Raw genomic sequence first — 25,946 nt, forward strand, 5'->3', positions numbered from 1 at the left:
ATATCAATCTTGGGACGACCCCTTTAGGTCGCCATATATGTTGTATAATCAAAACAGGACGTCCAACTACGTATCTGCCTGGAGGAAAGTGCTAGAAAAAGTGACAATTCGGAGAGCGACTATTGCTCTTATCCCTCACATAGAATATGGGGTGAATAATACATAAGAGGATAGACTGGCCCAGGCTAGATGATAGAATTCAGTATTTTTCTGAACTACATTCCGATATAAATTTTTATACTGACATAACATGTTTTACATTTTAATATGAACAAAGTTTTCGATGGAAAAAGAAGCATATTAATTTGGCATGGTTTTATTTCGTTACAACATGCTAAAAATTACGTAATAAAAAAACAGCTTGGAAATGGAGAACAAATTGTGCAAAAGACACGTATCCGATTAAAAAAAAAAAAAGGCAAATGAAGTTAAAGACTGGCATGCTGGGCGAGGAATGCCCTTATCCTCTGTAACAGCTCTTTCTTCACACTGTCAGGCACCAAGGCTGGAAAAAAGAAAATAATCAATGAGAAGACTGAGGTGTTGGGCACATTCATGCATTAGTAAATAACAAAACAACATTGCCTTCTTTAAGCCCTTGGCGTCGAAGCCAGTTTTAGGGACTGTTCACATCAGCGTTTGGTTTCCGTTGATGGGTTCCATCGTAGCTTTCTGTTGGAGGAACACATCAACGGAAACCATAGCTTCCGTTTGCATTACCATTGATTTCAATGGTAATGCTTCCGTTGCTAATGGTTTCCGTTTGTCTCCGTTCTGTAATGGTTCATTTTTTTTCGGCAGAATCAATAGTCGACCTGCAGCTCCGTTCAAACGAGGGCTGCGGGATCCTCGTTCTCGTAGTGGTGGGGGTCCCAGCTGTCGGACACCCACCGATCAGCAAGTTACTCCTTACCCTATGGATAGGGGGTAACTTATTGTAACTGGAATACCCCTTTAACTTATATAGTATGGCGCCACCTAGTTTTCAAAGTGTATAGCAATGTGCACATCCACCTACTGAGCTGAGTGCTGGTGGACACCCATGCTCAGTTAGTCACCCCACAGCCAGGTCTCTGCATAGTGATCCTCTATTTACTGCAGAGAAGCCAATAGAAACCGCTTTCTTCCCTGCTTGTCAGGGAAGGAGCAGAGACTCTGCAGTACCATGGCAGTATAGCGGAGGAGACTTCTCAGCATGTTAGGATTGTAAAGCTCCGTGCCCTGACAGAAGATATGAACCCTGCACACGTCTACTCAGTATTTATTGTTTTACTCCATTATAGTTTTATTTGTTTCTAAGGGAACGTATACTGTGGATGTCATAGAGCATATATCTTCACTACTCTGGACCCCACACTACCTATCTGCAGCGAAAGTAAGAAAAAACTATATTGTCAGCTGCCAGAGGGGGAAGGAGACTGATTCTGCTCAGAGGCCCTCTCCCAGCAGCACAGATGCGCTGCAGCACCAAGGAAGACACAGGAGAACAAAAAAAAAAAAAGATGAGAAGTGTATTTTTAGATGCTAGAACGGGACAACCCCTTTAAGAAAGTTGCTGGTGCTTGGCTTTAGGTAGTCATACACGTAATGATAATTATTAGTGATATGACCGGAAAAGTAATAGAAACAAACAATTAATCTTCCCTCAGTTTTCATTGTTCCAATAGCAAATCTTCCTCTACTTCAAGTTGGACGGTTTACGATGCACCGTAGATTAGAGGAGACTTATGTTAGCGCTCACCTCTGCCTTTGGGAGTAATTTCCGCAACCAGATCATCAACGGTGACATGTTCAAGTCCCTTCTCATTAATCACATCTAGAACAAGAAACACACCGGTGAAGGCGTCAAGCTCAGCACACACTTCTTAGGCACATTAGGAAAGAACAATGATCATGAGATCTTACCCGGTTGGTGGGTATAACTGTACTAAATAAAGCAAATCTTATTTACAGAAATACTAAGGACTAGTGGACATCTTGGGCGCTCTTCAGACTACCTATAATGGGATCCGTTTTTAAATGGATTCTAAAGAATCCGCATGGACCCCATTGACTTATTATAGGGTCTAACAAGTTTTCTTTGGGGTTTCGGTATTTTTCACAGCAAGAATAGAGCGGCAGACTGTGCGAATGTGAACAAAGCCTTACAAGTCTATTTTTTTTTTTATCAAGCTATTGATTTTCTAAACACTTTATTATTTGATCATTTGCTCACCACTTTGGGTAACCAAAAAAAGCAAATGCACACGTCTTTAAAAACAGGAGTTATATGGTCTTAACCCCTTCCCGAACCTTGACGTAACTGCACGTCAAGCTGTGAAGTAAGTTCATGCACCTTGACGTGCAGTTACGTCTGCACTTTAAAAGTTAACCGCCGCGCGGCGCTACACCGCAGCGGCGGTTAACTGTGTAGTCCGTCTGCCCTGGTGTCCAGGCAGAGTACAAGGGACCAATCGAAGCGGTCCCTTGTTAGAGAGGCTCCGATTGGTTAGTCTGTACAGACTAATCAATTGGAGCTTAGCACGTTAGAGATCAACGTCACAGGCTCTGATCTCCTCTGTTGGAGTCAGGAAGTGGAGGAGATCAGAGCCTGCAGCCGTCGTGTGCAAGAAGTGTTGAAGAAAAAAACACTTAAAAGCCACATTAACCACTTGATCGCAGTCCCAAACTGTGATCACCCCCTCCCCTCCTCTCCCAGTCTAAGGGAGCTTTTCTTTTACTTTTTTTTTTTTTTTTTTTTTAAATTCAAAAAAATCTAAAAAAAAAACCTTTAGTTAGTTTAGTCAGATCTAGTCAGCGTCAATTTAGCCAGTGTTAGTTTAGTCAGATCTAGTCAGCGTCAATTTAGCCAGTGTTAGTTTAGTCAGATCTAGTCAGCGTCAATTTAGTCAGTGTTAGTTTAGTCAGATCTAGTCAGCGTCAATTTAGTCAGTGTTAGTCAGCGTCACTAGTCAGTGTTAGTGTCAATTTAGTGTTAGTCAGCGTCAATTTAGTCAGCGTCAGACCGCCTGTCAGCGTCAGATTGTCCGTTAGCGTCAGATCGTCCGTTAGCGTCAGATCGTCCGTTAGCGTCAGATCGTCCGTTAGCGTCAGATCGTCAGTATTAGTTTAGTCAGATCTAGTTAGCGTCAATTTAGTCAGCGTCAGACCGCCTATCAGCGTCAGATCGCCCGTTAGCGTCAAATCGCCTGTTTGCATCAGATCGTCCGTTAGTCATCGTCAGACTGCCTGTTCGTCAGCGTCAGTTAGTCTCAGTCAGTTAGCGTCCTTCAATTAGCGTCAGTCAGTGTGTGATTGTCAGTTGGTCATCGTCTTTTTGCAAGTGTAGTTTAGTGCTAGTCAGTTATAGTGTCATAAAATAAAAAAATGTAAAAAAATATATTAGTGTACGTTAGTGTTAGTATTTAGCGTTTTATGTAAAAAAAATAAATAAAAGTTCTACTCTAACATTTTTTTGTATACACTTTCTACATTATACAAGTGTACATAAACCTTTACTGTACATAAAAATAAAAAAATGGCCCGCAAAACATTTTCTGCAGAGGAGGCGTATGAGATGCTGGCATCGGACACAGATACTGCGAGTGATGCTGGGTCCGCTTTTGTGCTGTCCTCTTCCTCAAGTGACACCGAGGAACCTCCTCGCAGTCGCAGGAGGGTTAGTGTTCAGGTTACACCTGCACCTGAACCTAATTGGTTGCCCCCAACCTCCTACACCCCCCAAGTACCGGACTTTACTGCTGCTGCAGGGGTCCAAGTCCAGACAGCAGGGCTGTCTGAAATGGAGTTTTTTTCAGCTCTTTTTTTCGGACAGCATTGTGGACAAAATTGTTGAGCAAATGAATCTTTGTGCTCAACAATTTATTGCTGCCAACCCCGGTAGTTTTTATGCCAGGCCATACAGGTGGCATCCCACCGACAAAGCAGAAATGCTGCAGTACTGGGGATTGGTCCTAAACATGGGCCTAACAAAGAAGCCATCGGTGAGGGCCTATTGGTCCACTGATATTCTTTACCACTGCCCCTTGTACCGCACCACAATGCCCAGGGCTCGTTTTGAGGCAATACAGAAGTTTTTGCACTTCAATGATAATTCCCAGTGCCCCCCCCCAGGATGACCCCAATTTCGATCGACTCTATAAAATTAGACCCCTTATTTCCCATTTGGCCCAAAAGTTTTCCATGTCATATACCCCTGGAAGAGAAATTGCCATTGACGAGTCCCTGGTGCATTTCAAGGGAAGGGTGAAGTTCAGGCAGTATTTGCCCAACAAACGTGCCAGGTATGGCATCAAGATCTACAAGTTGTGTGAGTCGGAGTCGGGCTACACACATACTTTTAGAATATACGAGGGAAAAGACAGTCAGATTGAACCCCCAAACTGTCCACCCGTCCTGACCACAACTGGGAAGATTGTCTGGGACCTCCTGCACCCACTGTTTAATCAGGGGTACCACTTGTATATTGACAACTGGTACACAAGTGTACCCCTGTTCAAATGCCTGGCGGAACAAAAAACGGTGGCGTGTGGGACGGTCCGCAAAAACCAGAGACAGCTCCCAAAAACCCTTCTCGGCCAACCCCTGCAGCGTGGGGAGAGCAGGGCGGTCCAAAGCGAAGGGGTCCTATTTTTGAAATTCAGGGACAAGGATGTGTTGATGCTAACATCAATTCATGATGCCACCTGCTCTCTTGTCCCTGTGCGTGGTGCAACACCCACCACCACGTCACAGCCTGTCTGCATCCAGGCATATAACAAATTTATGGGGGGAGTGGACCTTTCTGACCAGATGCTCAAGCCGTACAATGCCATGCGGAAATCAAAAATTTGGTATAAAAAACTTGCGGTGTACTTTATCCAAATGGCCTTGTACAACTCCTTTATAATATACAGGAGCACTGGTCAGGAGGGGACATACCTGGAGTACCAGGAGAAGGTAATCAAATCCCTTCTCTTTGGGAATGTGGCAGAGGTAGGAGAAAGTTCTGCCTCTGCAAGTATGGATATCTCCAGGATAGTTCCAGGTCAGCACTTTCCTGGTGAAGTGCCGCCCACCGCAAAAAAAAGCCACCCCCAGAAGAGGTTTCGTGTCTGTGCCAAAAGAGGCATAAGAAAAGACACGACATACCAGTGTAACACCTGTCCCACCCACCCTGGACTGTGTATGAAGGAGTGCTTCCGGATATACCACACCTCTGGATTTCTAAATTTTATTTTCATCTGTCCCTTTCATTGATAATTTTCGGCCCTTTCATTTACAATTACCGTCCCTCCCATTTACCATAACCATTTCACCATTTAAAATTTGAACATCCCCATAACAAAACTAAAAATTCCCATTATACCCCTAGATTAATATCTAGGATTTGTAATATGGTGTAGTATCTGCACAATTTTTTAGGCCTATGCAAACATGACATGTGCCCAAAAATCATCCAAGTAAAATAAGGCCTCAAAATCCTTGTGATGTTCCAATATTTTCTGGCCTTGCCATATGTCCAGCAACAGAGAATTAGGGCCAATTTGGGGGTATTTCTAAATTCAGAAGAAATATCCTGATAAATGTTGAGGTGCTTTTCTTCACTTGCATGCTCTGTGTCTGAAAAATCTGTCCTATAAATGAATCATTTGTCATATGTTCTTTTTCATGCCAGATATCCACAAGATTCTGCAAAAAAACGACGGGGTTAAAAAAGTGATCACACCCCTAGAAAAAATTCCTTGAGGGGCGTAGTTTTCAAAATGGGGTCACTTTTGGGGGGTTTCCACAGTTTTGGTCCCCCCAGTGCATTGCAAACGCGAAATGGCACTAAAAACTATTCCAGCAAAATCCGCGCTCCAAAATCCAAATGACGCTCCTTCTATTCTGAGCCCTGCTGTGGGTCCAAACAGCAGTGTATTACCACATATGTGGTATTGCCGTAATCGGGAGAAATTGCTTTACAAATGTAGGGGTGCTTTTTCTCCTTTATTCCTTGTAAAAATTTCTATTTTTTTCCAGAAAAAAAGTAGATTTTCATCTTCACACACTAATTCAAATAAATTTCGCAAAACAACTGTGGGTCAAAATGCTAACTATACACCTAGAAAGATTCCTTGAGGGGTGCTGCTTCCAAAATGGGGTCACTTTTGGGGGGTTTCCACTGTTTAGGTCCCTCCAGGGCACTGAAAACTATTCCAGCAAAATCCAAATGATGCTCCTTCTCTTCTGAGCCCTGCTGTGGGTCCAAACAGCAGTGTATTACCACATATGTGGTATTGCCGTAATCGGGAGAAATTGCTTTACAAATGTAGGGGTGCTTTTTCTCCTTTATTCCTTGTAAAAATCAAAAAATTTTATGTTTTTTCAGAAAAAAAGTAGATTTTCATCTTCACACATGAATTCAAGTAAATTTCGCAAAACAACTGTGGGGTCAAAATGCTAACTATACCCCTAGAAAGATTCATTGAGGGGTGCAGTTTCCAAAATGGGGTCACTTTTGGGGTTTTTCCACTGTTTTGGTCCCTCCAGGGCATTGCAAACGCGACATGGCACTGAAAACTATTCCAGCAAAATCCGTGCTACAAAATCCAAATGACGCTCCTTCTCTTCTGAGTCCTCCTGTGGGTCCAAACAGCAGTGTATTACCACATATGTGGTATTGCCGTAATTGGGAGAAATTGCTTTACAAATGTAGGGGTGCTTTTTCTCCTTTTTTCATTGTAAAAATTAAAAATGTCTATGTTTTTTCAGAAAAAAAAGTAGATTTTCATCTTCACACACGAATTCAAATACATTTTGCAAAACAACTGTGGGGTCAAAATGCTAACTATACCACTAGAAAGATTCCTTGAGGGGTGCAGTTTCCAAAATGGGGTCACTTTTTCTCTGTTTTTAATGTATCGGCAGCACAAGAACTCTTCAAACCTGACATGGTGCCTAATATATATTCTAAAAAAAGGAGGCCCCAAAATCCCCTAGGTGCTCCTTTGCTTCTGAGGTCTGTGCTTCAGTCCGTTAGCACACTAGGGCCACATGTGGGATATTTCTAAAAAGTGCAGTATCTGGGCAATAACTATTCAGTTGCATTTCTTGGGAAAAACCTTCTGTGTTACTGAAAAAAATGGATTACATAAAAATTTTGGCAAAAAAAAATGAAATTTGTAAATTTCACCTGTAGTTTGCTTTAATTCATCTGAAATGCCTAAAGGGTTAAAACACTTTCTGAATGCTGTTTTGAATACTCTGAGGGGTGCAGTTTTCAAAATGGGTTCATTTATGGGGACTTTCTAATATATAAGGCCCCTAAACTAACCTCAGAACTGAACTGGTCCCTGAAAAAATAGCCTTTTGAAATTTTCTTGAAAATATGAGAAATTGCTGCTAAAGTTCTAAGCGTTGTAACGTCCTATAAAAATAAAAGAATGTTCCAAAAACGATGCAAATATAAAGTAGACATATGGGGGATGTTAACTAGTAAGTATTTTATGTGGTATTACTATCTGCCTTCCAAGCAGATAGATTTAAATTTCGAAAAATTTTAATTTTTTCAAATTTTCTCTAAATTTTTATGTTTTTCACAATTAAATATTTAATTTATCGACCATATTTTTTCACTAACAAAGTACAATATGTCACGAGAAAACAATCTCAGAATCGCTTGGATAGGTAAAAGCATTCCAGAGTTATTACCACATAAAATGACACGTCAGATTTGAAAAATCGGCTTCGTCCTGAAGGCCAAAACAGGCTCAGTCCTGAAGGGGTTAATATTATTGTGTGTTTATCTTCAATAACATTATATAGTTCACATTTTTGCATTTTACTTCTATAAAAAATTCTGTCAATTATTATATTTGGTTCCAGTCAGCTTGGATACGTCTGCGACGGTCTTAAAGAGGATCTGTCAGCTATTCTGAGGTGTCTGTTTTAGTAAATACTTGTATTCCCCATGAAATAACAATTCTTAGCACTTTGTGTTGTGCTGTTCCTCTGTTATCCCCCCTGGAAATGTATGAATAAATTGATAACTGGAGGTTACCATTTCCCTTGTCAATAGGGTTTGCCCCTGCACAGTCAGACGGAATCACTCCATTGACAAAGGGAATGATCACGTCCAGTTATCAATTTATTCATGCATTTGAAGGAGGAACAAGCATAAGAACAACATAACAAACTAAGATACCCTAAGAACAGTACTCATCAATAGGGATGCACGATGCATCGAAATCTCGATACCATTTTGATGCTGTGCGGGGGCAAACTGTTCGATGCCGCACAGCTTAATATTGAAATGAATGAAGAGACCATGGCGCACGCGCTGTATAGCGCGTCTGTTAAGTTCTCTTCCTTCAGTACCCGCTCTGCTGGATATTAATGCTAGCCACGTCACGAGGAACGCTCCACCCTCCTTTCTCTGCTGCCATCAATGATAATTGGAGTATGTGAGAAGGGGGAGTGAGGGGAATGTTGCGAGCGGCACAGGCAGTGGGTTCCCGATGACGTGCACGCCACTAGTGTGGAATCCGGACCAAGCTGCAGTGTAATGACAGACCAGCCCCAGGCAGGTATTACTTAGAACAGGGCAAAAGCATGAAATAAATGCACTACAGTAGGGACTAGTGTTTTTTGCAGCCAGCATTGAGAAACATTGACCCACATTAACCCCAATGTTGCCATCATGTAAGGGAAATTATGAAGTCACTTATTATTATTGTGAGTCACATCGTGTTATGAATTTAGTATGTGCCATTATTTGTAATTAACCCCATCAGGTACCTCACAAATTAACCCAATGTTGTCCATTATGACTGAGTGAGGTACTTGATGGCATCTCTTACTATAATGGGGAACATTGGGTTAATCTGTGAGGGAAACGATGGGGATAATTGCTATTAGGCCTTATTCACATGGCTGTGTTTGGTCCGTGATATACAGATCGTATGTTGCCTGCACTTCTCAGACCGAACACAGTTCAAGAAGCCGGGCTCCTAGTATCAGTTATTTATGATGTTAGTAGTCACTGCCTCCACACAGGAAACCGGTCTTGTACTGTAATCATCATTTCAGTTTTCCCACGAGGAGGCAGTGACGATCATTTTTGAGCAAGTTATGAACAATTTTAGATTTATGCTAATTCGTTTCTTAATGACCAACTGAGCGTTTTTTACCTTTTTACCAACTGGGCGTTGAGAAGAAGTGTATGATGATGACCAATCAGTGTCATGCACTTCTCTTCATTTATGTTTAGCTCGTTTCACTGCACAGCATGATCTCGTGCACAGTGTGATCTCACATACTCCCACATTAACTTTACCTTAGTGTCTTGAGAGTGAATAGACATTGCCTCCAGCCAGGATGCGATGTCTATTCATACTCCCGACACTTCGGTAAAGTTTCTGTGGGACTTACTCACACAGCACAACATGATCTCACGAGATCACGCTGTGCGTTCATTCACGTTGTGCTGCGATTAAGTCCCACAGAAACTTTACCGAAGTGTCGGGAGTGTGAATAGACATTGCATCCTTGCTGGAGGCAATGTCTATTCACTCTCAAGACACTTCGGTGAAGTTAATATGGGAGTATGTGAGATCACACTGTGAATGAGATCACGCTGTGCAGTGAAACGAGCTGAACATGAATGAAGAGAAGTGTATGACGCCGATTGGTCACTGATTGGTCACTGATTGGTCAGCGTCATACACTCCTCTGTACAACACCCAGTTGGTTAAAAACGCCCAGTTGTCTATTAAGAAACTAATTAGCATAAATATAAAATTGTTCATAACTTGCTCAAAAATGATCGTTTTTCAAAATAAAAACCACTGTTATCTACATTACAGTGCCTATCAGATTATGTCGGAGGTAGGGCACTTATAATATGGTGACAGAGCCTCTAAGTATTCAGAAGGATGCTGCTTGGACCACATACTTGCACTTTCCAGTCAATGATACCTTTGTGGGACTTGCGTAGACCAGATGCATCAACAAAAAGATCTTAAGCTGGACATACACAAATGTATGTCGGCCGAACCTACCGATTCCAGCGGGACCAGTCAACCATTTTATATGTATGGCAGAGTCACGACTCTACCTCGATGACAGATGTCGGGGGAGAGAAGGGTCAGGAATCTCAACATGCCAGATCTTTTAGTTCATTTGGAGACACCAGATGCAGCGGCTCTCTCCCTTCTCCCTATGGTAAACACTTGCACGCTCGTCCGAGCCGAGCGTGCATGCGTATGAAGGAATTGTTAGGAATAGCTTTTGGCTGAACGATCAGTTGGCTGGCAGCTATCTCAAGAGTATGGCCACTCTTATGTATCTTAAGTTTAGCCATTAGGTTTACCAGCTTTCATATCAGACAGGAGAATCGGGATGAGTATTAGTCAGAGACCTAGGAAAGAGTGGAACATTACCTTTGCAGTGAGCCTTCAGCTGGTCTCTCCATCCACACTCAATGAGTTTTGCTCTCAACAGATCTTTAAGGCTTTAAATAGAAAAAAAAAAGAAACTCAGATTATCAGAGATGAAACGTGCACAGAAATATTTCTAATCTGGTTGTCTTTTTTTTTTTTTTTAAATATTACAACAGATTATTGCATTACAGCCACAAAAGAATACAATGCAAAATAACAATTCATACAATACCCTGCACAATCCCCCCCCAACTCAAAAAATAAAAAACAATGACAACCTCTCCCATAATAAATCACAACACGTCATTGCAAGATGAGAATTCAAAATAGCGCAAATACATTCAAATTCTCATCATCCAGCATCCTTAGGACCGTTATAGCGCCAGATAATTGGAAACTCCAAACCACGGACATTAAATAAATATATATATACTTTCTCTTCGGCAGCGGGCCCACAGAGCTTTGGAGGTGGTGGGAACAACAGAGGTCATCACCTTCCAGGAGTCCAAAAGCCCCAACGCTCATATTAACGTCAGAAACACGATGATGCACACACCAGCGCTAATACACAACACTGACGTGCACGGGTCATCAAGAACATAGTCTCCTACCAGAAGTTTATAAGTAACGGCAGAAGATGCAGCTGTGAGCTACTTTAAAGGTCAGTTCACACGGCAGATTTTACGTGGTGGGTCCCGCCACAAAATCCGCTGTGGGATTTTTCGTGCCGTCGGCAGGAAGATTCCGCCACGAAGATCGAGCAGAAAGCTTCAGACTCCGATTGAAATGAATGGGAGGCAGAATTTTTCAGCGGAATCTGCGACGGGTTGCACTGCAAAAATTCTGCACTGTGAACAGGGCCTTAGGAAAGGTTGCTGCTTATTTCAACCCCTCTACCTTAAGAGTGTGTTCACACGTGGCAGAAATACTGCCGCTTTTCTGTCCGGATTTGCATGAGGAAAATCTGCAGAATGTTCCAGTAGCAGCAAAGTGAAAGATTTCAACAAATCTCATCCACAAGCTGCGGAAACTTTCTGCGCAGAAAATGACCTTTGGGGGGTATTATAAAAAGTGAAACATTTCAATTTATGTTTTGGGTTTTCTACATGTGAACACAGTCTTAAAAGGGGTGAAATCCGAAACAGAAATGGACTTGATGCAGATCTTAAAATCCGCACCGCAGGTCAATTTCCGTTTGGGAAATTCCTCAGTATAGAGATAAGATTTGTTGAAATTTTGTTTACAGGGCGGATACTGTACTCCGTTGTGGATTTTTCAAGGGCAAATGTGCAGCATTTCTCTACATGTGGAACCGGCCTTGAAGGGGTTTTCCCATCCCAGCCATTTATGGCAGATCCATAGGATATGCCATAAATGTCTGATAGTTGCGAGTCCCAGGCCTCTATGAATTGGGGGTCCCACGACTCTGTCTGGCGAGATGGCCACCACATCCAGGCGGGGAGTCTGTGCGGAGAGGGTTGGGATTCTGGAAAAAGTTGAGCTCGTCGGTTTCAGTACACTGGCAGTCTTGCCACTGAGTCTTGGCTGCGGCCATCTTATCAGGGTAGCGATGCAGCCCTGCGACCCCCGATCTAGGGATAGGTACGGGTTCCAGACATGTCATATCTTAGGGATATGCCATAAACGCTTGAGATGGAAATTCCCCATTAAACTTCTGATGGGAGATAACTGGAGGTAACTTCTAAAGGGGTTTATGCCCATCAATCACACATTTCTATTCTACGGGTAGGTCATCGATGAATATTCCCAGAGAACTCGTTTAACGTTAGCTTTAGGCTTCTGTGGACCCGTAATTCCGAATCAGAATTTACAGAAGAGAAGTACCAGACTAAGGACGTTTACTGGGGACGTTTCCAAAATAAACGTTTTGGTTAAAGATAGATTAACTTTGACACAAGAACTAAGAATTATCAGAAGTGTTTTTGTAAGGAATTAGCGATTGTTATTATTCCAGAAGATGCGAGAAGTCAAACCACATTTTTCTCACAACTATAAAGGCCATATAGAAATCCTTGCAAGTCATGTAAATCACAACAAAATAATATCTGTGTGACAGATTCACGTAGCATTAAGATTTCCAGACGAAAAGAAGGCACGCCAAATATGTGTGAAGATGGGGGTCGGGGGACAGTTCTCAACCGCTTTCTTATTTTATCCAATGCAAAGACCTTGTCTCATTCATCCGGATTTAGAGGATCATCAGTTCATCAGGTTCTGCACTTGCAATGTTTGAAAAGGTAATTGAGGAAACTGATCAGAAATCTATCACATCAAAATGTAAAAAGGTTTAGTTCAGGACTTTTTTTTTATCTAGCCCTCTTAGGCCCGATTCACACGGCAGGGATAGTCGGCCGTGTAATGGCCGTTTATTTAATGGCTGTCAAATGGCTGCAGTAAAAACAATAGACCCCAAATGGGGATATTCACATGGCCGATTTTTTAACGCCCTGCTAAACCGGGCCATCAAAAAATGGAACATGCCCTATTTTGGGCCGTTCTCACGGCCCCCATAGAAGTATACGGGGCCATGCTGTAGGTAATGCCACAGCCCCCTTGTAGATGGTACCCCCCTTCTAGTTAGGGCCACTGTAGCTCCCTGTAGGAGCAGAATCCCTCAGGCCGTGGATTCCACTCCTAGTTGGAGCCCCTGACGTCACTATCCATATATGGACAGTGACATCAGAAGCAGCTCCTGAAGTGGAATCCCCGGCCAGAGGGATTCCGCTCCTACAGGGAGCTACAGTGGTGCTATCCACAGGGGAAGGGGGTGCCATCTACAAGGGGGCAGTGTGGCATTAAATTCATCAGTTTTTAAAACGGGCAGGGAAAAAAAACTGATGCAAAACGGGTCAAAATTGGCTGTTAAAAGCGGAAATACGGCCCGGAACGGATGCAAAACACCGACACTGACGTTTTTATCGGCTGACACTCGGACCACATCGTGTGAAAAGAGCCTTACGCATGTAGAAGAGGGCTTTGGAATTAGATAGGACCTGTCACTAGGTCATATAAGTTGAAATGGTTTACGGACCTGAATAGCACTGTCTCTCTGATTCCAGCGCCATTTTTCTTCCTGGACCCCCCCCCCCTGTTCCAGAGATATGGCTGTTGTATTGGCTCCCTTTATGCTAATTTGTTGTAGTTAACCAATAGGCCGTGAACTACCCTCAAACTGGCTCACGCTGATTGCTCAGCATCAGAGGCAGGGAAACTAGCTCCACCCCGTTGGCTAACTACAGAAAATTAGCATATAGGGAGCCAAAACAACAGTGGGCCATATCTCTAAACAGGGGGGGGGGGTCCAGGAAGAAAGTTAAGCAGCGCTGGAATCAGAGAGACAGCGCTATTCAGGTCAGTAGACTTGTTCAACTTATATGACCTAGTGACAATTTTTATTTCAAATCGATTTAAAAAAACAAAACAAAAAAAATAAAAAACTCTTGATGACCTCAGGGCTGCTGAGTGTTAACACACCCCTCAGGAGTGTACAGAAGGCTCCATCTGTCCCATTGCACAAAGAGTGCGTCCCTGCTGCGGCCACATCACAAAAATCCCTGGAAACCCCTTTAATGGTCTAAAGATATCTTATTTGACGTAATAAAACATAGCTCAGAACCTCCGCTATAAAACAATGCAGTGTCAGCATGATGATGTTGGTGTATTCCTCTGAGCAGGACCTGGATGGCTTGTGAACGTAGAAGGTAAAATTAATGACGAGAAAAAAAAAAAAATAGGGAGAATCCTGTAAGAGAACCTGCTGCAGTCTGCAAGAGAACCGCAATGGATTTTCCTTGCAAGGCAACAATTTTAAACATACAGCCAAAATTATACAGGGATGGCTTAAAAATAATGCTGGCCAAGTGAAACTCCAGATTTCAGTCCAACAGAGAATTGGTAGCTGAACTTAAAAATGTGGTCAATCACAGTCCCCCATGCGACTCGTCAGAGCTTGACCAGTTTTGCAAAGAATGAGGAAATGATAAAAGGAATAAGGGGACATTCAGTTACTCTGTAATGACGTAACATTCTGCGTGTTCCCACATCATAACAAAACTTCACATTTTTCACATTCTGTTCCTGCTGACCCTGAAGTCAACTACAAACTACTGTTCACTATGGGGTAAAGTCAGCAGTGGGATACCACAAGGATCAGTGTCCAATTATTTTTAATCATTTTATTGATTACTATGGGGATTGAAAAGTTGTCGTTTTTGCTGATGATACAAAACGGTGTGGGAAATTCTAAATTCCTCTTGATGGTAAAAAATACATAAAGACCTTGATAAGCTGGCAGTCTGGGCAAGAAGGTGGTAGATGAAATATAATGTTAATAAATGTAGAGTAATGTATCTAGGCCACAGTAATAGTATGGATGTCAAATTGGGCATAACATAAGAGAAGGACCTGGGTATTCTGGTTACAAGTAAGCTAAGAAACAATGCTCAATGTCAAGCAGCAGCTGCGAAAGCAAATAAGATTTTAGGGTGTAAGAAAAAAAAAAAAAAGATAAAAACCTTTGATCCCAATTTAATATTGCCCCTGTATAAATCCCATGTAAGACCACAAAGAAAAGAACAAGACACATTTATGCCAAGAACATGTAGAGGAAAGGTGGTTTAGACATCCGTATAGGAAAGGGTTCTCTACAGTAAAAGGAGTGCAACTTTGAAATACCCTATTCCAAGAGGTAATGATGGTAGATACAATGACATCACTAAAAATAAACCAGCTAGATGCTTACCCAACAACAAATGGCATGGTTATTCAGCTAGATAGAGTGCATAGACTGGCGGGCCCCAGGGCAAGAGACAACAACCGCCCGCGGAGGGTCATCTGCAGTGTGCATTTCTACAAACAGAAAGAGGTAATAGGGCAGAGAGCATGGGAGAACAGTGAAGTACCCTATAATGGATCAGATGTTTCCATCCTGCCTGATGTTTCCAGATTAACACTCTACATGCGTGGAGTTTTATGCAGTTTACTGGAGGCTACCAAAGCAGCGGGTGCAACGTAAAGATGGGGGTCATCCCTTCCACATCATCCTCAGAGAACAGGGCCATTCTTTTGCGGTTAGATCCCCGGATGACTTGGAGGAGGCATTTCGGTTTCTGGAGATCCCTCTAGTTCTGCTACCCGATTGGAGAACACCTCAAACATCACCCTTCCCCAGAGATGGCCCCTTTCTGGACACGGCTCGCCCGATACCGCCTTGTCCCAGAGATGGTGCAGCCGAGACGCGGGCACCAGCGAGGCGCTCCCCGCGCAGACAATGATCTTCCATATATGGTCTGTATGGACTGGTCGTTGCATTGTGTACCTTCGGTCTGTATTGCCTGTTGTCACCCCCCCCGGCAGCGTAATTACAAGGGTATCCCCGTTACTTTTGAGAGTTGATTTGAAAACAGGGTCTACTGCCTGGTACATTGGAACAGGGGCTATTATTATTATTGCATCCGAATACATCTCCCTTCCCAGGGGTCTGTTTGCCCCTCCAGAAGACTCTAATCTACTGCCCTTTCCTTGGTTCCGAGTCTCCCTCGCCCCACTGAGAGCATACTGTGAGATGGGTCAGGTTAGACATGTTAGCCATGGTGTGTATAGGTCCCGTGTAACCTGCGATTCAGAATCCACGTATTGGCTTTAGTGACAATACTCAACTCTTGCTCCCCCTGACTGCTGCATTCTCGCTACTAAATGTACCATTGATGCTTTAGGTCCCACAGGTGTTTACCCAGGAAGCTGGACGGCCCCGTGGGATTGACAGTGGTGGGTGGTTCTCCATCAGTGAGAAGGGACATCCACTCCTCATTTATCCGGTAGGGTCTGGAGAATAATTGTATATCTCACGGTTATTATATAAATCTTTATTTTTCACATCGCTGTCATTCTTCGTTCCCCACTAGGGTCCCGTGCTGTCGTGTCTCAGTTTGAAGGTATTTTTCTGGTTAGGGAGATACCACACACAACGAGTTTTTGAGGAGTTTTGTACTCCGCTTATAGTGGTAGTGTTTTATTACGATTTTCCAGTCCCTCTACTTCTTCCCCGGGGACTTTCTCTTTCCTTTCCTTCTTTCTTCTCCCCTCCCGGTCTTCCTTGTCCCCCTCCAACATGTCTAATATTGCTAATGTTTCCCTGAACGCACAGTGTCTGAACATACCGGACAAGAGATCCTTCATTCTCCGTCTCCTATGGAAAAAAAAAGCACAGATGGCCTTCATTCAGGAGACCCACCTTCGGGCTGACTATACCGAAACTCACGGATGCCCATTATCCAGATGATAACCATAGCATGTCCCCGGACTCTAAGACGAAGGGCGTCTCCATCCTAATTTCACGCTCTATCCCATGGGAGCATGTGGAGACTCGCACTGATGGAGCAGGAAGAGATCTCTTCGTGAAGGGTAAGCTGGCCAACACACTAACCACACTGGTCTCGTTTTACCTCCCTAACTCTGGCCAGGTTGCCTTTTTAGAAAGGGTCCTGACGGAGTTAGATGACTTTTCGGAAGGTACTCTAATATTGGGTGGTGACGTGAACGTGCCCCGAGAACCCATCTTAGACTCCTCACGAGGACACTCTGCCTTATCTAGGTCTGCCCGTCGTCGTCGTATACATCGGTTATTACATGAACATCAACTGACGTGTGGCGTCTTCTGTATCTGTCGACAAAGGATTACAAATTCTTCTCGGCCCCACATAACTCATATTCCAGAATAGACTATTTCTTTCTCTGCCACATGCACTTATCATCCCTCTCGTCGGCTACTATAGATGATATTACTTTTTCTGAACACGCTCCCATTACACTTAATCTCTCTTTCCCTACGGTCCACAATCGTTCCTGGCAATGGCGCTTGAATGATCCACTTTTACAGGACCCGGCGATATTAACAGATATACGCAGGGATCTACAGGACTATTTTTCCATTAATGTCTCCCCAGACACCGACCCACTTTGCATATGGGAGGCACATAAGTGCGTTGTTCGCGGCTCCTTCATAAGAACTGGTTCTAGATTAAAAAAGGAACGTGCAGCACAGTTGTCAGATTTCATCCCGAATACACATACGCTAGAGCAGTCCCACAAGGCCTCCTTGGACCGGGATATCGGGACAGAGCTGGGGCAGCTAAGGGTACAGGTTTGCCTTTCTAAGGCTAGGGCCTCACTAGCTAAATGCAGATGGCACTTTTATGAATTTAGTAATAATCCAGGTAGGACCCTTGCACGGGCACTTAGGAAATCCCGCTCTCGTACATATATTCCCCATGCTCACACCTCCCACAAATCGGTGTCTGCACCTTCCCTATGACATCACTCAATCCTTTCGTGCCTACTACCACTCTCTATATAACCTCCCTCAAGCCTCTTCGTCTTCCGATGGGAAGAGCTAGCTGGAGAGGATTGAGTCCCACCTTCAGGCACTTGCCGCCCTGAAGGCTCCTATCTCCTCAGAGGATTTGTCGTGGGCACTGAAGGACTCCTTGTCAGGGAAGGTGCTGGGTCCTGATGGCCTACCCTTGCAATATTATAAGGCCTGCTCTGACCTGCTTTCTCCTCATTTTCTGCACGCCTTCAACTCACTTACTGCGGGAAGTTCTCTCCCCCAAGACACACTCCGTGCTTAGATTACGGTGATACCTAAAGAGGGGAAGAATCCTTCCCTGTGTTAAAACTACCGCCCCATATCATTATTAAACGTTGACCTTAAGTGGTTTGCTAAAATTCTGGCATATAGGCTTACCCCCCTTTTACAAAAGGTTATCCATAAAGACCACAAGGGATATAAATTTAATTTATCAAGCTACTGCCTCAGCTCTGCCCACGCTCTGTCCACGGACGCGGAAAAAACATTCGACAGGGTCAATTGGGACTTCATGCTCGCAACCCTACGGTATGTCGGATTAGGCGACCACATGATGCAATGGATATCGAGTCTCTATTCCTTCCCCTAGGCCCGGGTTAAGGCCAACGGACACTTCTCCTCCACACTTGTTATCCCGAATAGTACATGGCAGAGATGTCCCTGTCCTCTTTAATATTTATTTTATGCCTGGAGCCCTTCTTATGTCATGTGCGCTCCAACCAAGATAGAACGAGTGTTCCTCTGGGGGGGGGGGTCCATAAAGTTGCAGCATATGTGGATGATTTGCGGAGTCATTTTCCTTGAAATGAGCTAGGAACTCTCAAATATTTGGATGTCCTACTTACCAGTGATCGGTCTCACCTTTATGCGGTGAACTACCCTCCACTTCAACGCATTAAGAGTGACCTAGAATCCCGGACGACGGGCACCTTTACCTGGTTTGGTAGGTGCTCGATCTTTAAAATGAACTAGGATTTTGTACCTCTTCCAAGCCCTGCCTGTCCACACTCCCCGTCCCTTCTTCCAAACATCGTTATCAATACTACACAAAGTCATCTGGGTGGGGAAACCGGCTCGTATTGCTCGCTCTATGCTTTTCCGTGCTAAATTTGAGGGTGGTGTTGGCCTTCTGGATTTTGCCTCATACCATCAGGCCTTACATTTAGCACGAATCCTGGACTGGTGTAGGCACTCTGAGGTTAAACACTGGGTATCTATGGAGCAGACCTTCATTGATTCTCCGCTGCAGGTACTTCCCTGGGTAGGCAAACACGTAGCCCTATCAGCGCGGATACACCAGACTATTGGGCCCACCTTGGCGGTTGCATCACAAATCTTTCCATGGAAAGAAATCTCGCCGTCCCCATCGTTCCCTATATTGGGCAATCCTGGATTCCCCCCTGGAAGAGAAGGAGGTCCATTCCAGCACTGGCGGTTAAGGGTCAAGCTGTTCATTTCCTGCAGGATGGGAATTGGATGTCTAGTCAACAGTTAGCCTCTCTGACAGACCATAACTCCTTTACATTTTGGCAGGTTACACAACTACGACATTTCCTCACGTCATTACCAAACCCATCAGAATACTGCCGAGACAGCACCCCTTTTGAACTTCTTTGCACTGGCACAATAGGTCATGCACTATCTCGACTTTATGCCCTCCTGAATTCCCAGTCCAATCTATCTACGCCTTCCTATTTGGTAAGTCGGGAGAGAGACTTAGACCTAACTTTAACTGCTGAACACAAGGATCGTTTGTTTACGACGACACATAAATCTTCCATGGCTAGTAGATTCCAGGAAGCTGGATTTAAGTTCTTGTCGTGCTGGTATAGAGTGCCTTCCAGATTGCACACATTGATACCTGCAGTCTCTCCGCGGTGTTGGAGATGTGGAGCCATGTGGGCACAATTTTACACACCTTTTGGGAATGCCCAAAGTTGGCTGACTTTTAGTCAGAAGTGTGGCGTATTTCTCCAAAATTCACAAACTTCCCCCTCCCATGTTCATCAGCCTTCTTCCTGCTCGATCCGTGTGACGTTCCGTTATTTACGTACAGGCGTTCTGTGGTTTGACATCTTGTAAATGCAGCTAAAGCCTGCATTCCTGCGTTGTGGGGACAATGCCATCCTCCGATCGATTGCCATGTGATTTGGTAAAATACAGGAGATCATGAGAATGGAGGATTCTTGTACATTTCCTCAGTTGATCGACGCTATTTTTACAATGCTACTTTCTGTTGGCCTGCGTGTGTTCTAATTGATGTGCCATTTATGGGTGGTCTGCCATCTTGGTTCCTTCTTCCCCTCTGATATGGTTCCCCTAGTGCAGCCTACATTTCCCATCATGACTCTGCATTTAAGGAAGTCCTATAAGTGAAGTGAGTGAAAGATCAGCGACATAGAATTGATGCCCTCGCACTGCAGAGTCCCAGTGTATCCTATGTGATGCAGGTTCAGCCTGTCTCCTCTGCCTCCTGCTTGTGATAGATTTCTCTCGGTCAGTTATTACACAAGAGATAATGAGGAGCAGCATCTCATATTAATACACTGGACTCTCTGCACACAGCACTCACTGATAGCATAGACAGTCAGTGTGAGTCTTCAGAGTTTTGAAAGTTTCTGCAGATAATCATAGTAAGGACTCATGCTGGTAGAAATGATCTATTCACAGCACTATATACTTGGAGACACATACAGAGGAACAAGGAGGGTGGAGCTGGGTGGGGAGGGGTCTCAGTGCTGCCGGGAGGAATTTGATTGGTGATGATGTAATCCTGTAGTTCACAGGAGGTCAGCCACACAGGAAAGACAAAACTCCTGACTACACATGAGGGCATGTTCTATTTTGCTAGCCAGACTGAGATTACATTACCCAGCTCCCCATTATGAAAGGGTTCAAAATGTATAGATGCAACTGAGCTGGGAAGGAACAAATGACATTAATAGAATATTGCTGGTGCATTATTATATGCGCAGAAAACAAAAGAAATTGCCGGAGTGCTTCTTTAACCACTTCTTATGATATATATCTAGTAAGGAGACCACCACCGTCCCGTGTAATGCTATGATCGTTATTGATCGAAAGTTAAATGGTCCAGTTTCAGCAGGCAGATAGAGTAAAGGGGTTAAAAAATGTCAATGATGAGAGAACCCCTTTAAGTATAAAATCGCGGTACATTGGTTTTACATCCCAGGAACCCATATGAAGCAGCAGAACCCATGCTTATTGCTGTACTTACCGCTCCCTCTCCCCAGTTTCAATGAGCTTCTGGTTTATGACCGCTCTCATCTGAGCATCTTTATTCATGGTGAAGACCTGGAGAAAAATATAAAGACAAAGAAACGTGTAATCAAGTTATCCATTATAACCAATCAGAACTCATGTGAAAAGGAAAATTGTATTCTGGCTCGTACTGTTTGAAGCACGTCCGCGGTGACATCTGTACCAGGGTGTGAAGAATCCGTGCACTAAAATCCTCTGGTTAATGCTATGTGCACGGATCCTGCACGGCAGCACACGGAGACCTAACAGGTCGCCACTAGTATAGTATGGTGCCCGAATATCCCTTCATAATATGGCAAGCAACGTAGCACGCCCTGATTTTGTTTGCCTCACGGATTCATAAAGGAGTACAGCACGGGTGCAAAGAATTGTATCAAAGATCTGTACACCACGTATCCACCACCATTCTGCATAATGAGGACACATTATTACATGAGAATATGGCATGGAGTGTACCTCACAATCACATCTGTGCCAGCCTTGGCCCGAAGAATAGCACTGCATGCACCATGGTGGAACCCTGACCCACTCCATTAAATGGGCTTTCCACCATCTAATAACTAATGACCTATCCACCGAATACATGACACCCAGACCCCGCACAGATCAGCTGGTCTAGTGCCTCCGTGCACCGGACGTACATGCCGGAAGGCGTTGGCTCCGGAATAGCGGCCGAGCTGCAGTACTGTATTCAAGTGAATAGGAGCGGACCTGCAGCACGGCCGCTATGCTATGCATGGAGCCAACTGCTTCCGGCTCCGTACATAGCATTGTGTGCCGTAAAATCTGGTGCCCGCAGGCCACCGGAGCCTCTTAACGGTGCGGGGTCCGGGTGTCGGACCCGCACCGATGACCTATCCGATGGATAGGTCATCAGTTGTCAGAAGGTGGAAAACCGAGTCATTGTGGTTCTTCAGAATACGCCGCTGCATCCTGGCTTTCTGTTATGAATGAAAACAAAGACGCAGATCGTGGATTATTTTTTTTTTTTTGTGTTTTTTACTTCCTTAACCCGATCCGGAGCACCCGTTGTCTTTCGATGGCGGGTGGTGCAGGTCCAGAGTCTTTTAGATAAGTTTTAGGGTATGTGCACACACACTAATTACGTCCGTAATTGACGGACGTATTTCGGCCGCAAGTACCGGACCGAACACAGTGCAGGGAGCCGGGCTCCTAGCATCATAGTTATATACGATGCTAGGAGTCCCTGCCTCGCTGCAGGACAACTGTCCCGTACTGAAAACATGATTACAGTACGTGACAGTAGTTCCACGCAGAGGCAGGGACTCCTAGCATCGTACATAAGTATGATGCTAGGAGCCCGGCTCCCTGCACTGTGTTTGGTCCGGGACTTGCGGCCGAAATACGTCCGTCAATTACGGACGTAATTAGTGTGTGTGCACATACACTAAGGGGCGCTCATCCTCTAAGCGGGAGCTCTAACTAACATCTCTTGTTAGAGAATCCTCCTGAATGCAGCGGAGATCGGAGAAAATATGATCCCAGGCGTTTAACCCTTTGTTGATCAAATTGGACTCCCCTCTACGATCGCGCAACCGGAAACCCGGCGACATGACAGGCGACTGGGGGAACCCTCTGAAGTCAGCACAGGCAGCCTAGAAAGGACTCCAGAGCGGTCTGTTCTATAAGCCGGATGTTAGGGCACACTCTGTGCTGCATTAACAGCAGCCGGTGCCAGAGTGACAGTGTAACGCATTCATATTAAGTATCTGCACGACCGTAATAACCGGAATAATTTAATAGATCATTTAGCGTCAAATGTAAACGGGATAAAGAACACACAAAAAGAATGCTGAAAACCGCTGATGGCTGCTGAAAGGCAAAGAGGAAAAAACGGAGAAAGTTTAGGAGGTCATTAAGGCTGCTTTTAGGCCTGGCCATTAACTGGTTAAAGAAAGAACTAACACCTCATATAATCATTAAAAAAAATCACTTTATTAATAGGATCAAGTGGTGACTTTGTGTGGCCCAATCAGGGTGAAGAAATCTGCGATCAAACACCGGACTTGAAGAGGCGATCAGGTTTGGAGCCCCTCCTACAACCTCCTCACGTGATTATTGTGAAGGACATGAGTGCAGCGATGACCCTCTAGGGTTAATAAAGCGGGTGTCTGAGCGGATGACCCTCCTCTGTTACACCCATATACGATATATAAAAGCAGTTGTATTTCGCAGACTTGCCCTTTAAATACAGACTCCAAGGGGTTAAAAATGCACCCATCTATGTACGTCAATAGGTGTGTATGGTGTATACATACCCCGATAGGCGTATGCAGCACCCTGCAACTAACGTGTTAACAAGGAAACACATGGCCCGTATACAGCAGCAGCATGGCGATCCCATAGTCCGTGACGGTGCACAGTGAACCGGCCATGCTGCACTCATCACTACAACATCACACATTACTATCAAGAATCCTCACCGAGCCTCACAGCCAACACAGCGCGAAGTCGGTCCACCGGAAGTCCCCGTGCTGTTGCTTGGCAACAACTTCTAAAGCGGCGTATTACGTCCCGACGTCGTTTTAGTCACATGACCAGAATCTTAGTTTTATCCATAGCAGTACGCGAAAGACCGTGTTACCGTGCCGAATAAATGCTGTTTAAAAGCGATTAATGCCAGACTAATACATTTTCTATAACACGTATACATCGTAACAGTTAGAACAGCGTATTAGTGGTAAAACTACGTATCCCAACATGCTTTGCTTCTGTGGTACAGCAGTAAATGATGCGCTTCCGGTTTTAGCCGCGTTGTGACGAGTCTAAAGGTTCCGTATGCATTAGGCTCTGATAGCTGTTGCAGAAGTGACAGGTTTTACTGGGTGATTATGGAGGCGTCCAACTGCTCCCTGAGGGTGAACAGGCTCCTGCTGGACCCTAAGTTTGAAAGCTATAAGTTATCATTGGACCCACTTCCTTGCTATGGTGTGGAGCTGGATACTGGTGAGTGTGTACCAGTAACACGTGTATAATCAGGAACTAAGCCCTGGGGATAGACTGACGTTGGATGTTGTATTAGTGTTCCATCCATAGGGACGTGCACCTCCCTGCAACTTTAGAATTTGTACAATCTCTACTCATTTTGGCATACCTCCCAACTCTCAAGTATCGCAAAGGGTATGTTCACACACCCTATTTACGGACGTAATTCTGGCGTTTTACGCCTCGAATTATGCCAGAAAAAACGTCTCCAAACATCTGCCCATTGAATTCAATGGGTTTTACGGTGTTCTGTGCAGACAGGCTTTTTTTTACGCGTCACTGTCAAAAGATGGCGCGTAAAAAGATGCCCGTGTCAAAGAAGTGCATGTCACTTCTTGGGACGTAATTGGAGCCGTTTTTCATTGACTCCAATGAAAACCAGCTCCAATTACGTCTGTAAAAGACGCCGTGAAAAACGCCTGCACTTGTCAAAACGTCTGAAATTCAGGAGCTGTTTTCGCCTGAAAACCGCTCCGTAATTTCAGACGTAATTGGCGTTGCCGTGTGAACATACCCAAAGAGGGACAACCCATGCGGCGCGCTTAATTTTTATTTTCTTTCCTTTTAAGCCATTCCTCTAACCCTGCCCATACACACCTGGTTGAGCCCCCACAGTATTATGCTCCCATAGTGCCTCTCCATAGTAAAATGTCCCCATAGAACCCCCCCCCCCCACACAGTATAAAGCCCTTATAGCTGCCCCACACAGTATAATGCCCCCATAAATGCACCCATATTGTATAATGCCCACACAGCTGCCTCCCACACTGTATAATGCCAAATAGCTACCCCCTCACAGTAGAATGCCCACACAGATGCCCCCATACAGTATAATGCCCACACAGATGCCCCCATGCAGTATAATGCCCACACAGATGCCCCCATGCAGTATAATGCCCACACATATGCCCCCATGCAGTATAATGCCCACACAGATGCCCCCATGCAGTATAATGCCCACACAGATGCCCCCATGCAGTATAACACTGTTGCGGAAGTCATGGTTCAAAATATATTAGTCTGAAGTTTAGACGAGCGTTCCAACAGACACTCAATCCAGGAAATGTATCAATCTCCAAATCATGGATTATATAGATATATATCGGAGAAGTAGAGACACAGATGCTGCTGGTATGCTCAAAAATACTCTCCTCAGGTTTATTGATCAAACCATTACAATATTATCATTCCAAAGGGGTGTAGGCCTGATTTCAGCCAATCATTTACAATACGATAACTCTGATTCAGCCAGTAGCATACAATGAGAATACTTCATATTGAGCCAATCACTGACATACAATGCATTTCAAATGTAATATTCTAATTCTTCATTTGATGCTTACGTCACTTAACACCTGGTCTATTTCTCTGGCAGGAATACAATAGCTTGTTCTTCTAAATGGGGAGTGTGTAGGAGTTCTATTCACATACATAAGGAATGTGTCTCCCCCACTAAAAGTTTATTTTTCCCTCCACTCCTATCTCACCCCCCCCTTTCCTTATGAAGTAGATGTTTGTTTCAAAGTCGCCACGTATTTTACAACAAACTTCACATGAGAACCAAGGACACACATACAGTTAGGTCCAGAGTTATTTGGACAGTGACACAAGTTTCGGCATTTTAGCTGTTTATCAAAAGATATTGAATATACAGTTATATAATCAATATGGGTTTAAAGTGCAGACTCTCCGCTTTAATATGAGGGTGTTCACATCCTAATTTGAGGAAGGGTTTCGGAATTGCAGCTCTTTAATATGTAGCTGCCTCTTTTTCAAGGGACCAAAAGTAATTGGACAATTATCTCAAAAGCTATTTAATGGGCTGCATGAGCTATTCCCTCATTAATCATCATCAATTAAGCAGGTAA

The 25,946-nt window shown here is 44.2% G+C and overlaps 2 protein-coding genes across 3 annotated transcripts in view; one reads left to right on the forward strand and one right to left on the reverse strand.

Annotated features, from left to right (window-relative positions):
• Positions 1–300: 300 nt before the first annotated feature.
• Positions 301–23,624, reverse strand: ENY2 (ENY2 transcription and export complex 2 subunit). 2 transcript variants are annotated; one of them, XM_075825821.1, is made up of 5 exons: positions 23,517–23,624; positions 21,029–21,105; positions 10,404–10,474; positions 1,742–1,816; positions 301–505 (listed from the first exon to the last, which is right to left on the reverse strand). In XM_075825821.1, exons 2-5 carry the CDS (start codon positions 21,094–21,096, stop codon positions 429–431), a joined length of 291 nt encoding a protein of 96 aa, XP_075681936.1. In that variant the 5' UTR covers positions 21,097–21,105; positions 23,517–23,624; the 3' UTR covers positions 301–428. The 2 variants fall into 2 exon arrangements, with proteins under 2 accessions (XP_075681936.1, XP_075681938.1); XM_075825823.1 differs by lacking the exon at positions 23,517–23,624 and adding an exon at positions 23,352–23,446.
• NUDCD1 (NudC domain containing 1) overlaps positions 23,381–25,946 on the forward strand; it is a 142,644-nt gene continuing 140,078 nt past the window's right edge. Inside the window, exon 1 of the mRNA XM_075825820.1 lies at positions 23,381–24,039. Within this exon, the coding sequence (XP_075681935.1) occupies positions 23,925–24,039 (115 nt within the window). The 5' untranslated portion in view covers positions 23,381–23,924. The remainder of the gene's footprint in view (positions 24,040–25,946) is intronic.

The sequence above is a fragment of the Rhinoderma darwinii genome, chromosome 5 (genome assembly GCF_050947455.1).
Source record: "Rhinoderma darwinii isolate aRhiDar2 chromosome 5, aRhiDar2.hap1, whole genome shotgun sequence".
Classification (NCBI taxonomy): Eukaryota; Metazoa; Chordata; class Amphibia; order Anura; family Rhinodermatidae; genus Rhinoderma; species Rhinoderma darwinii.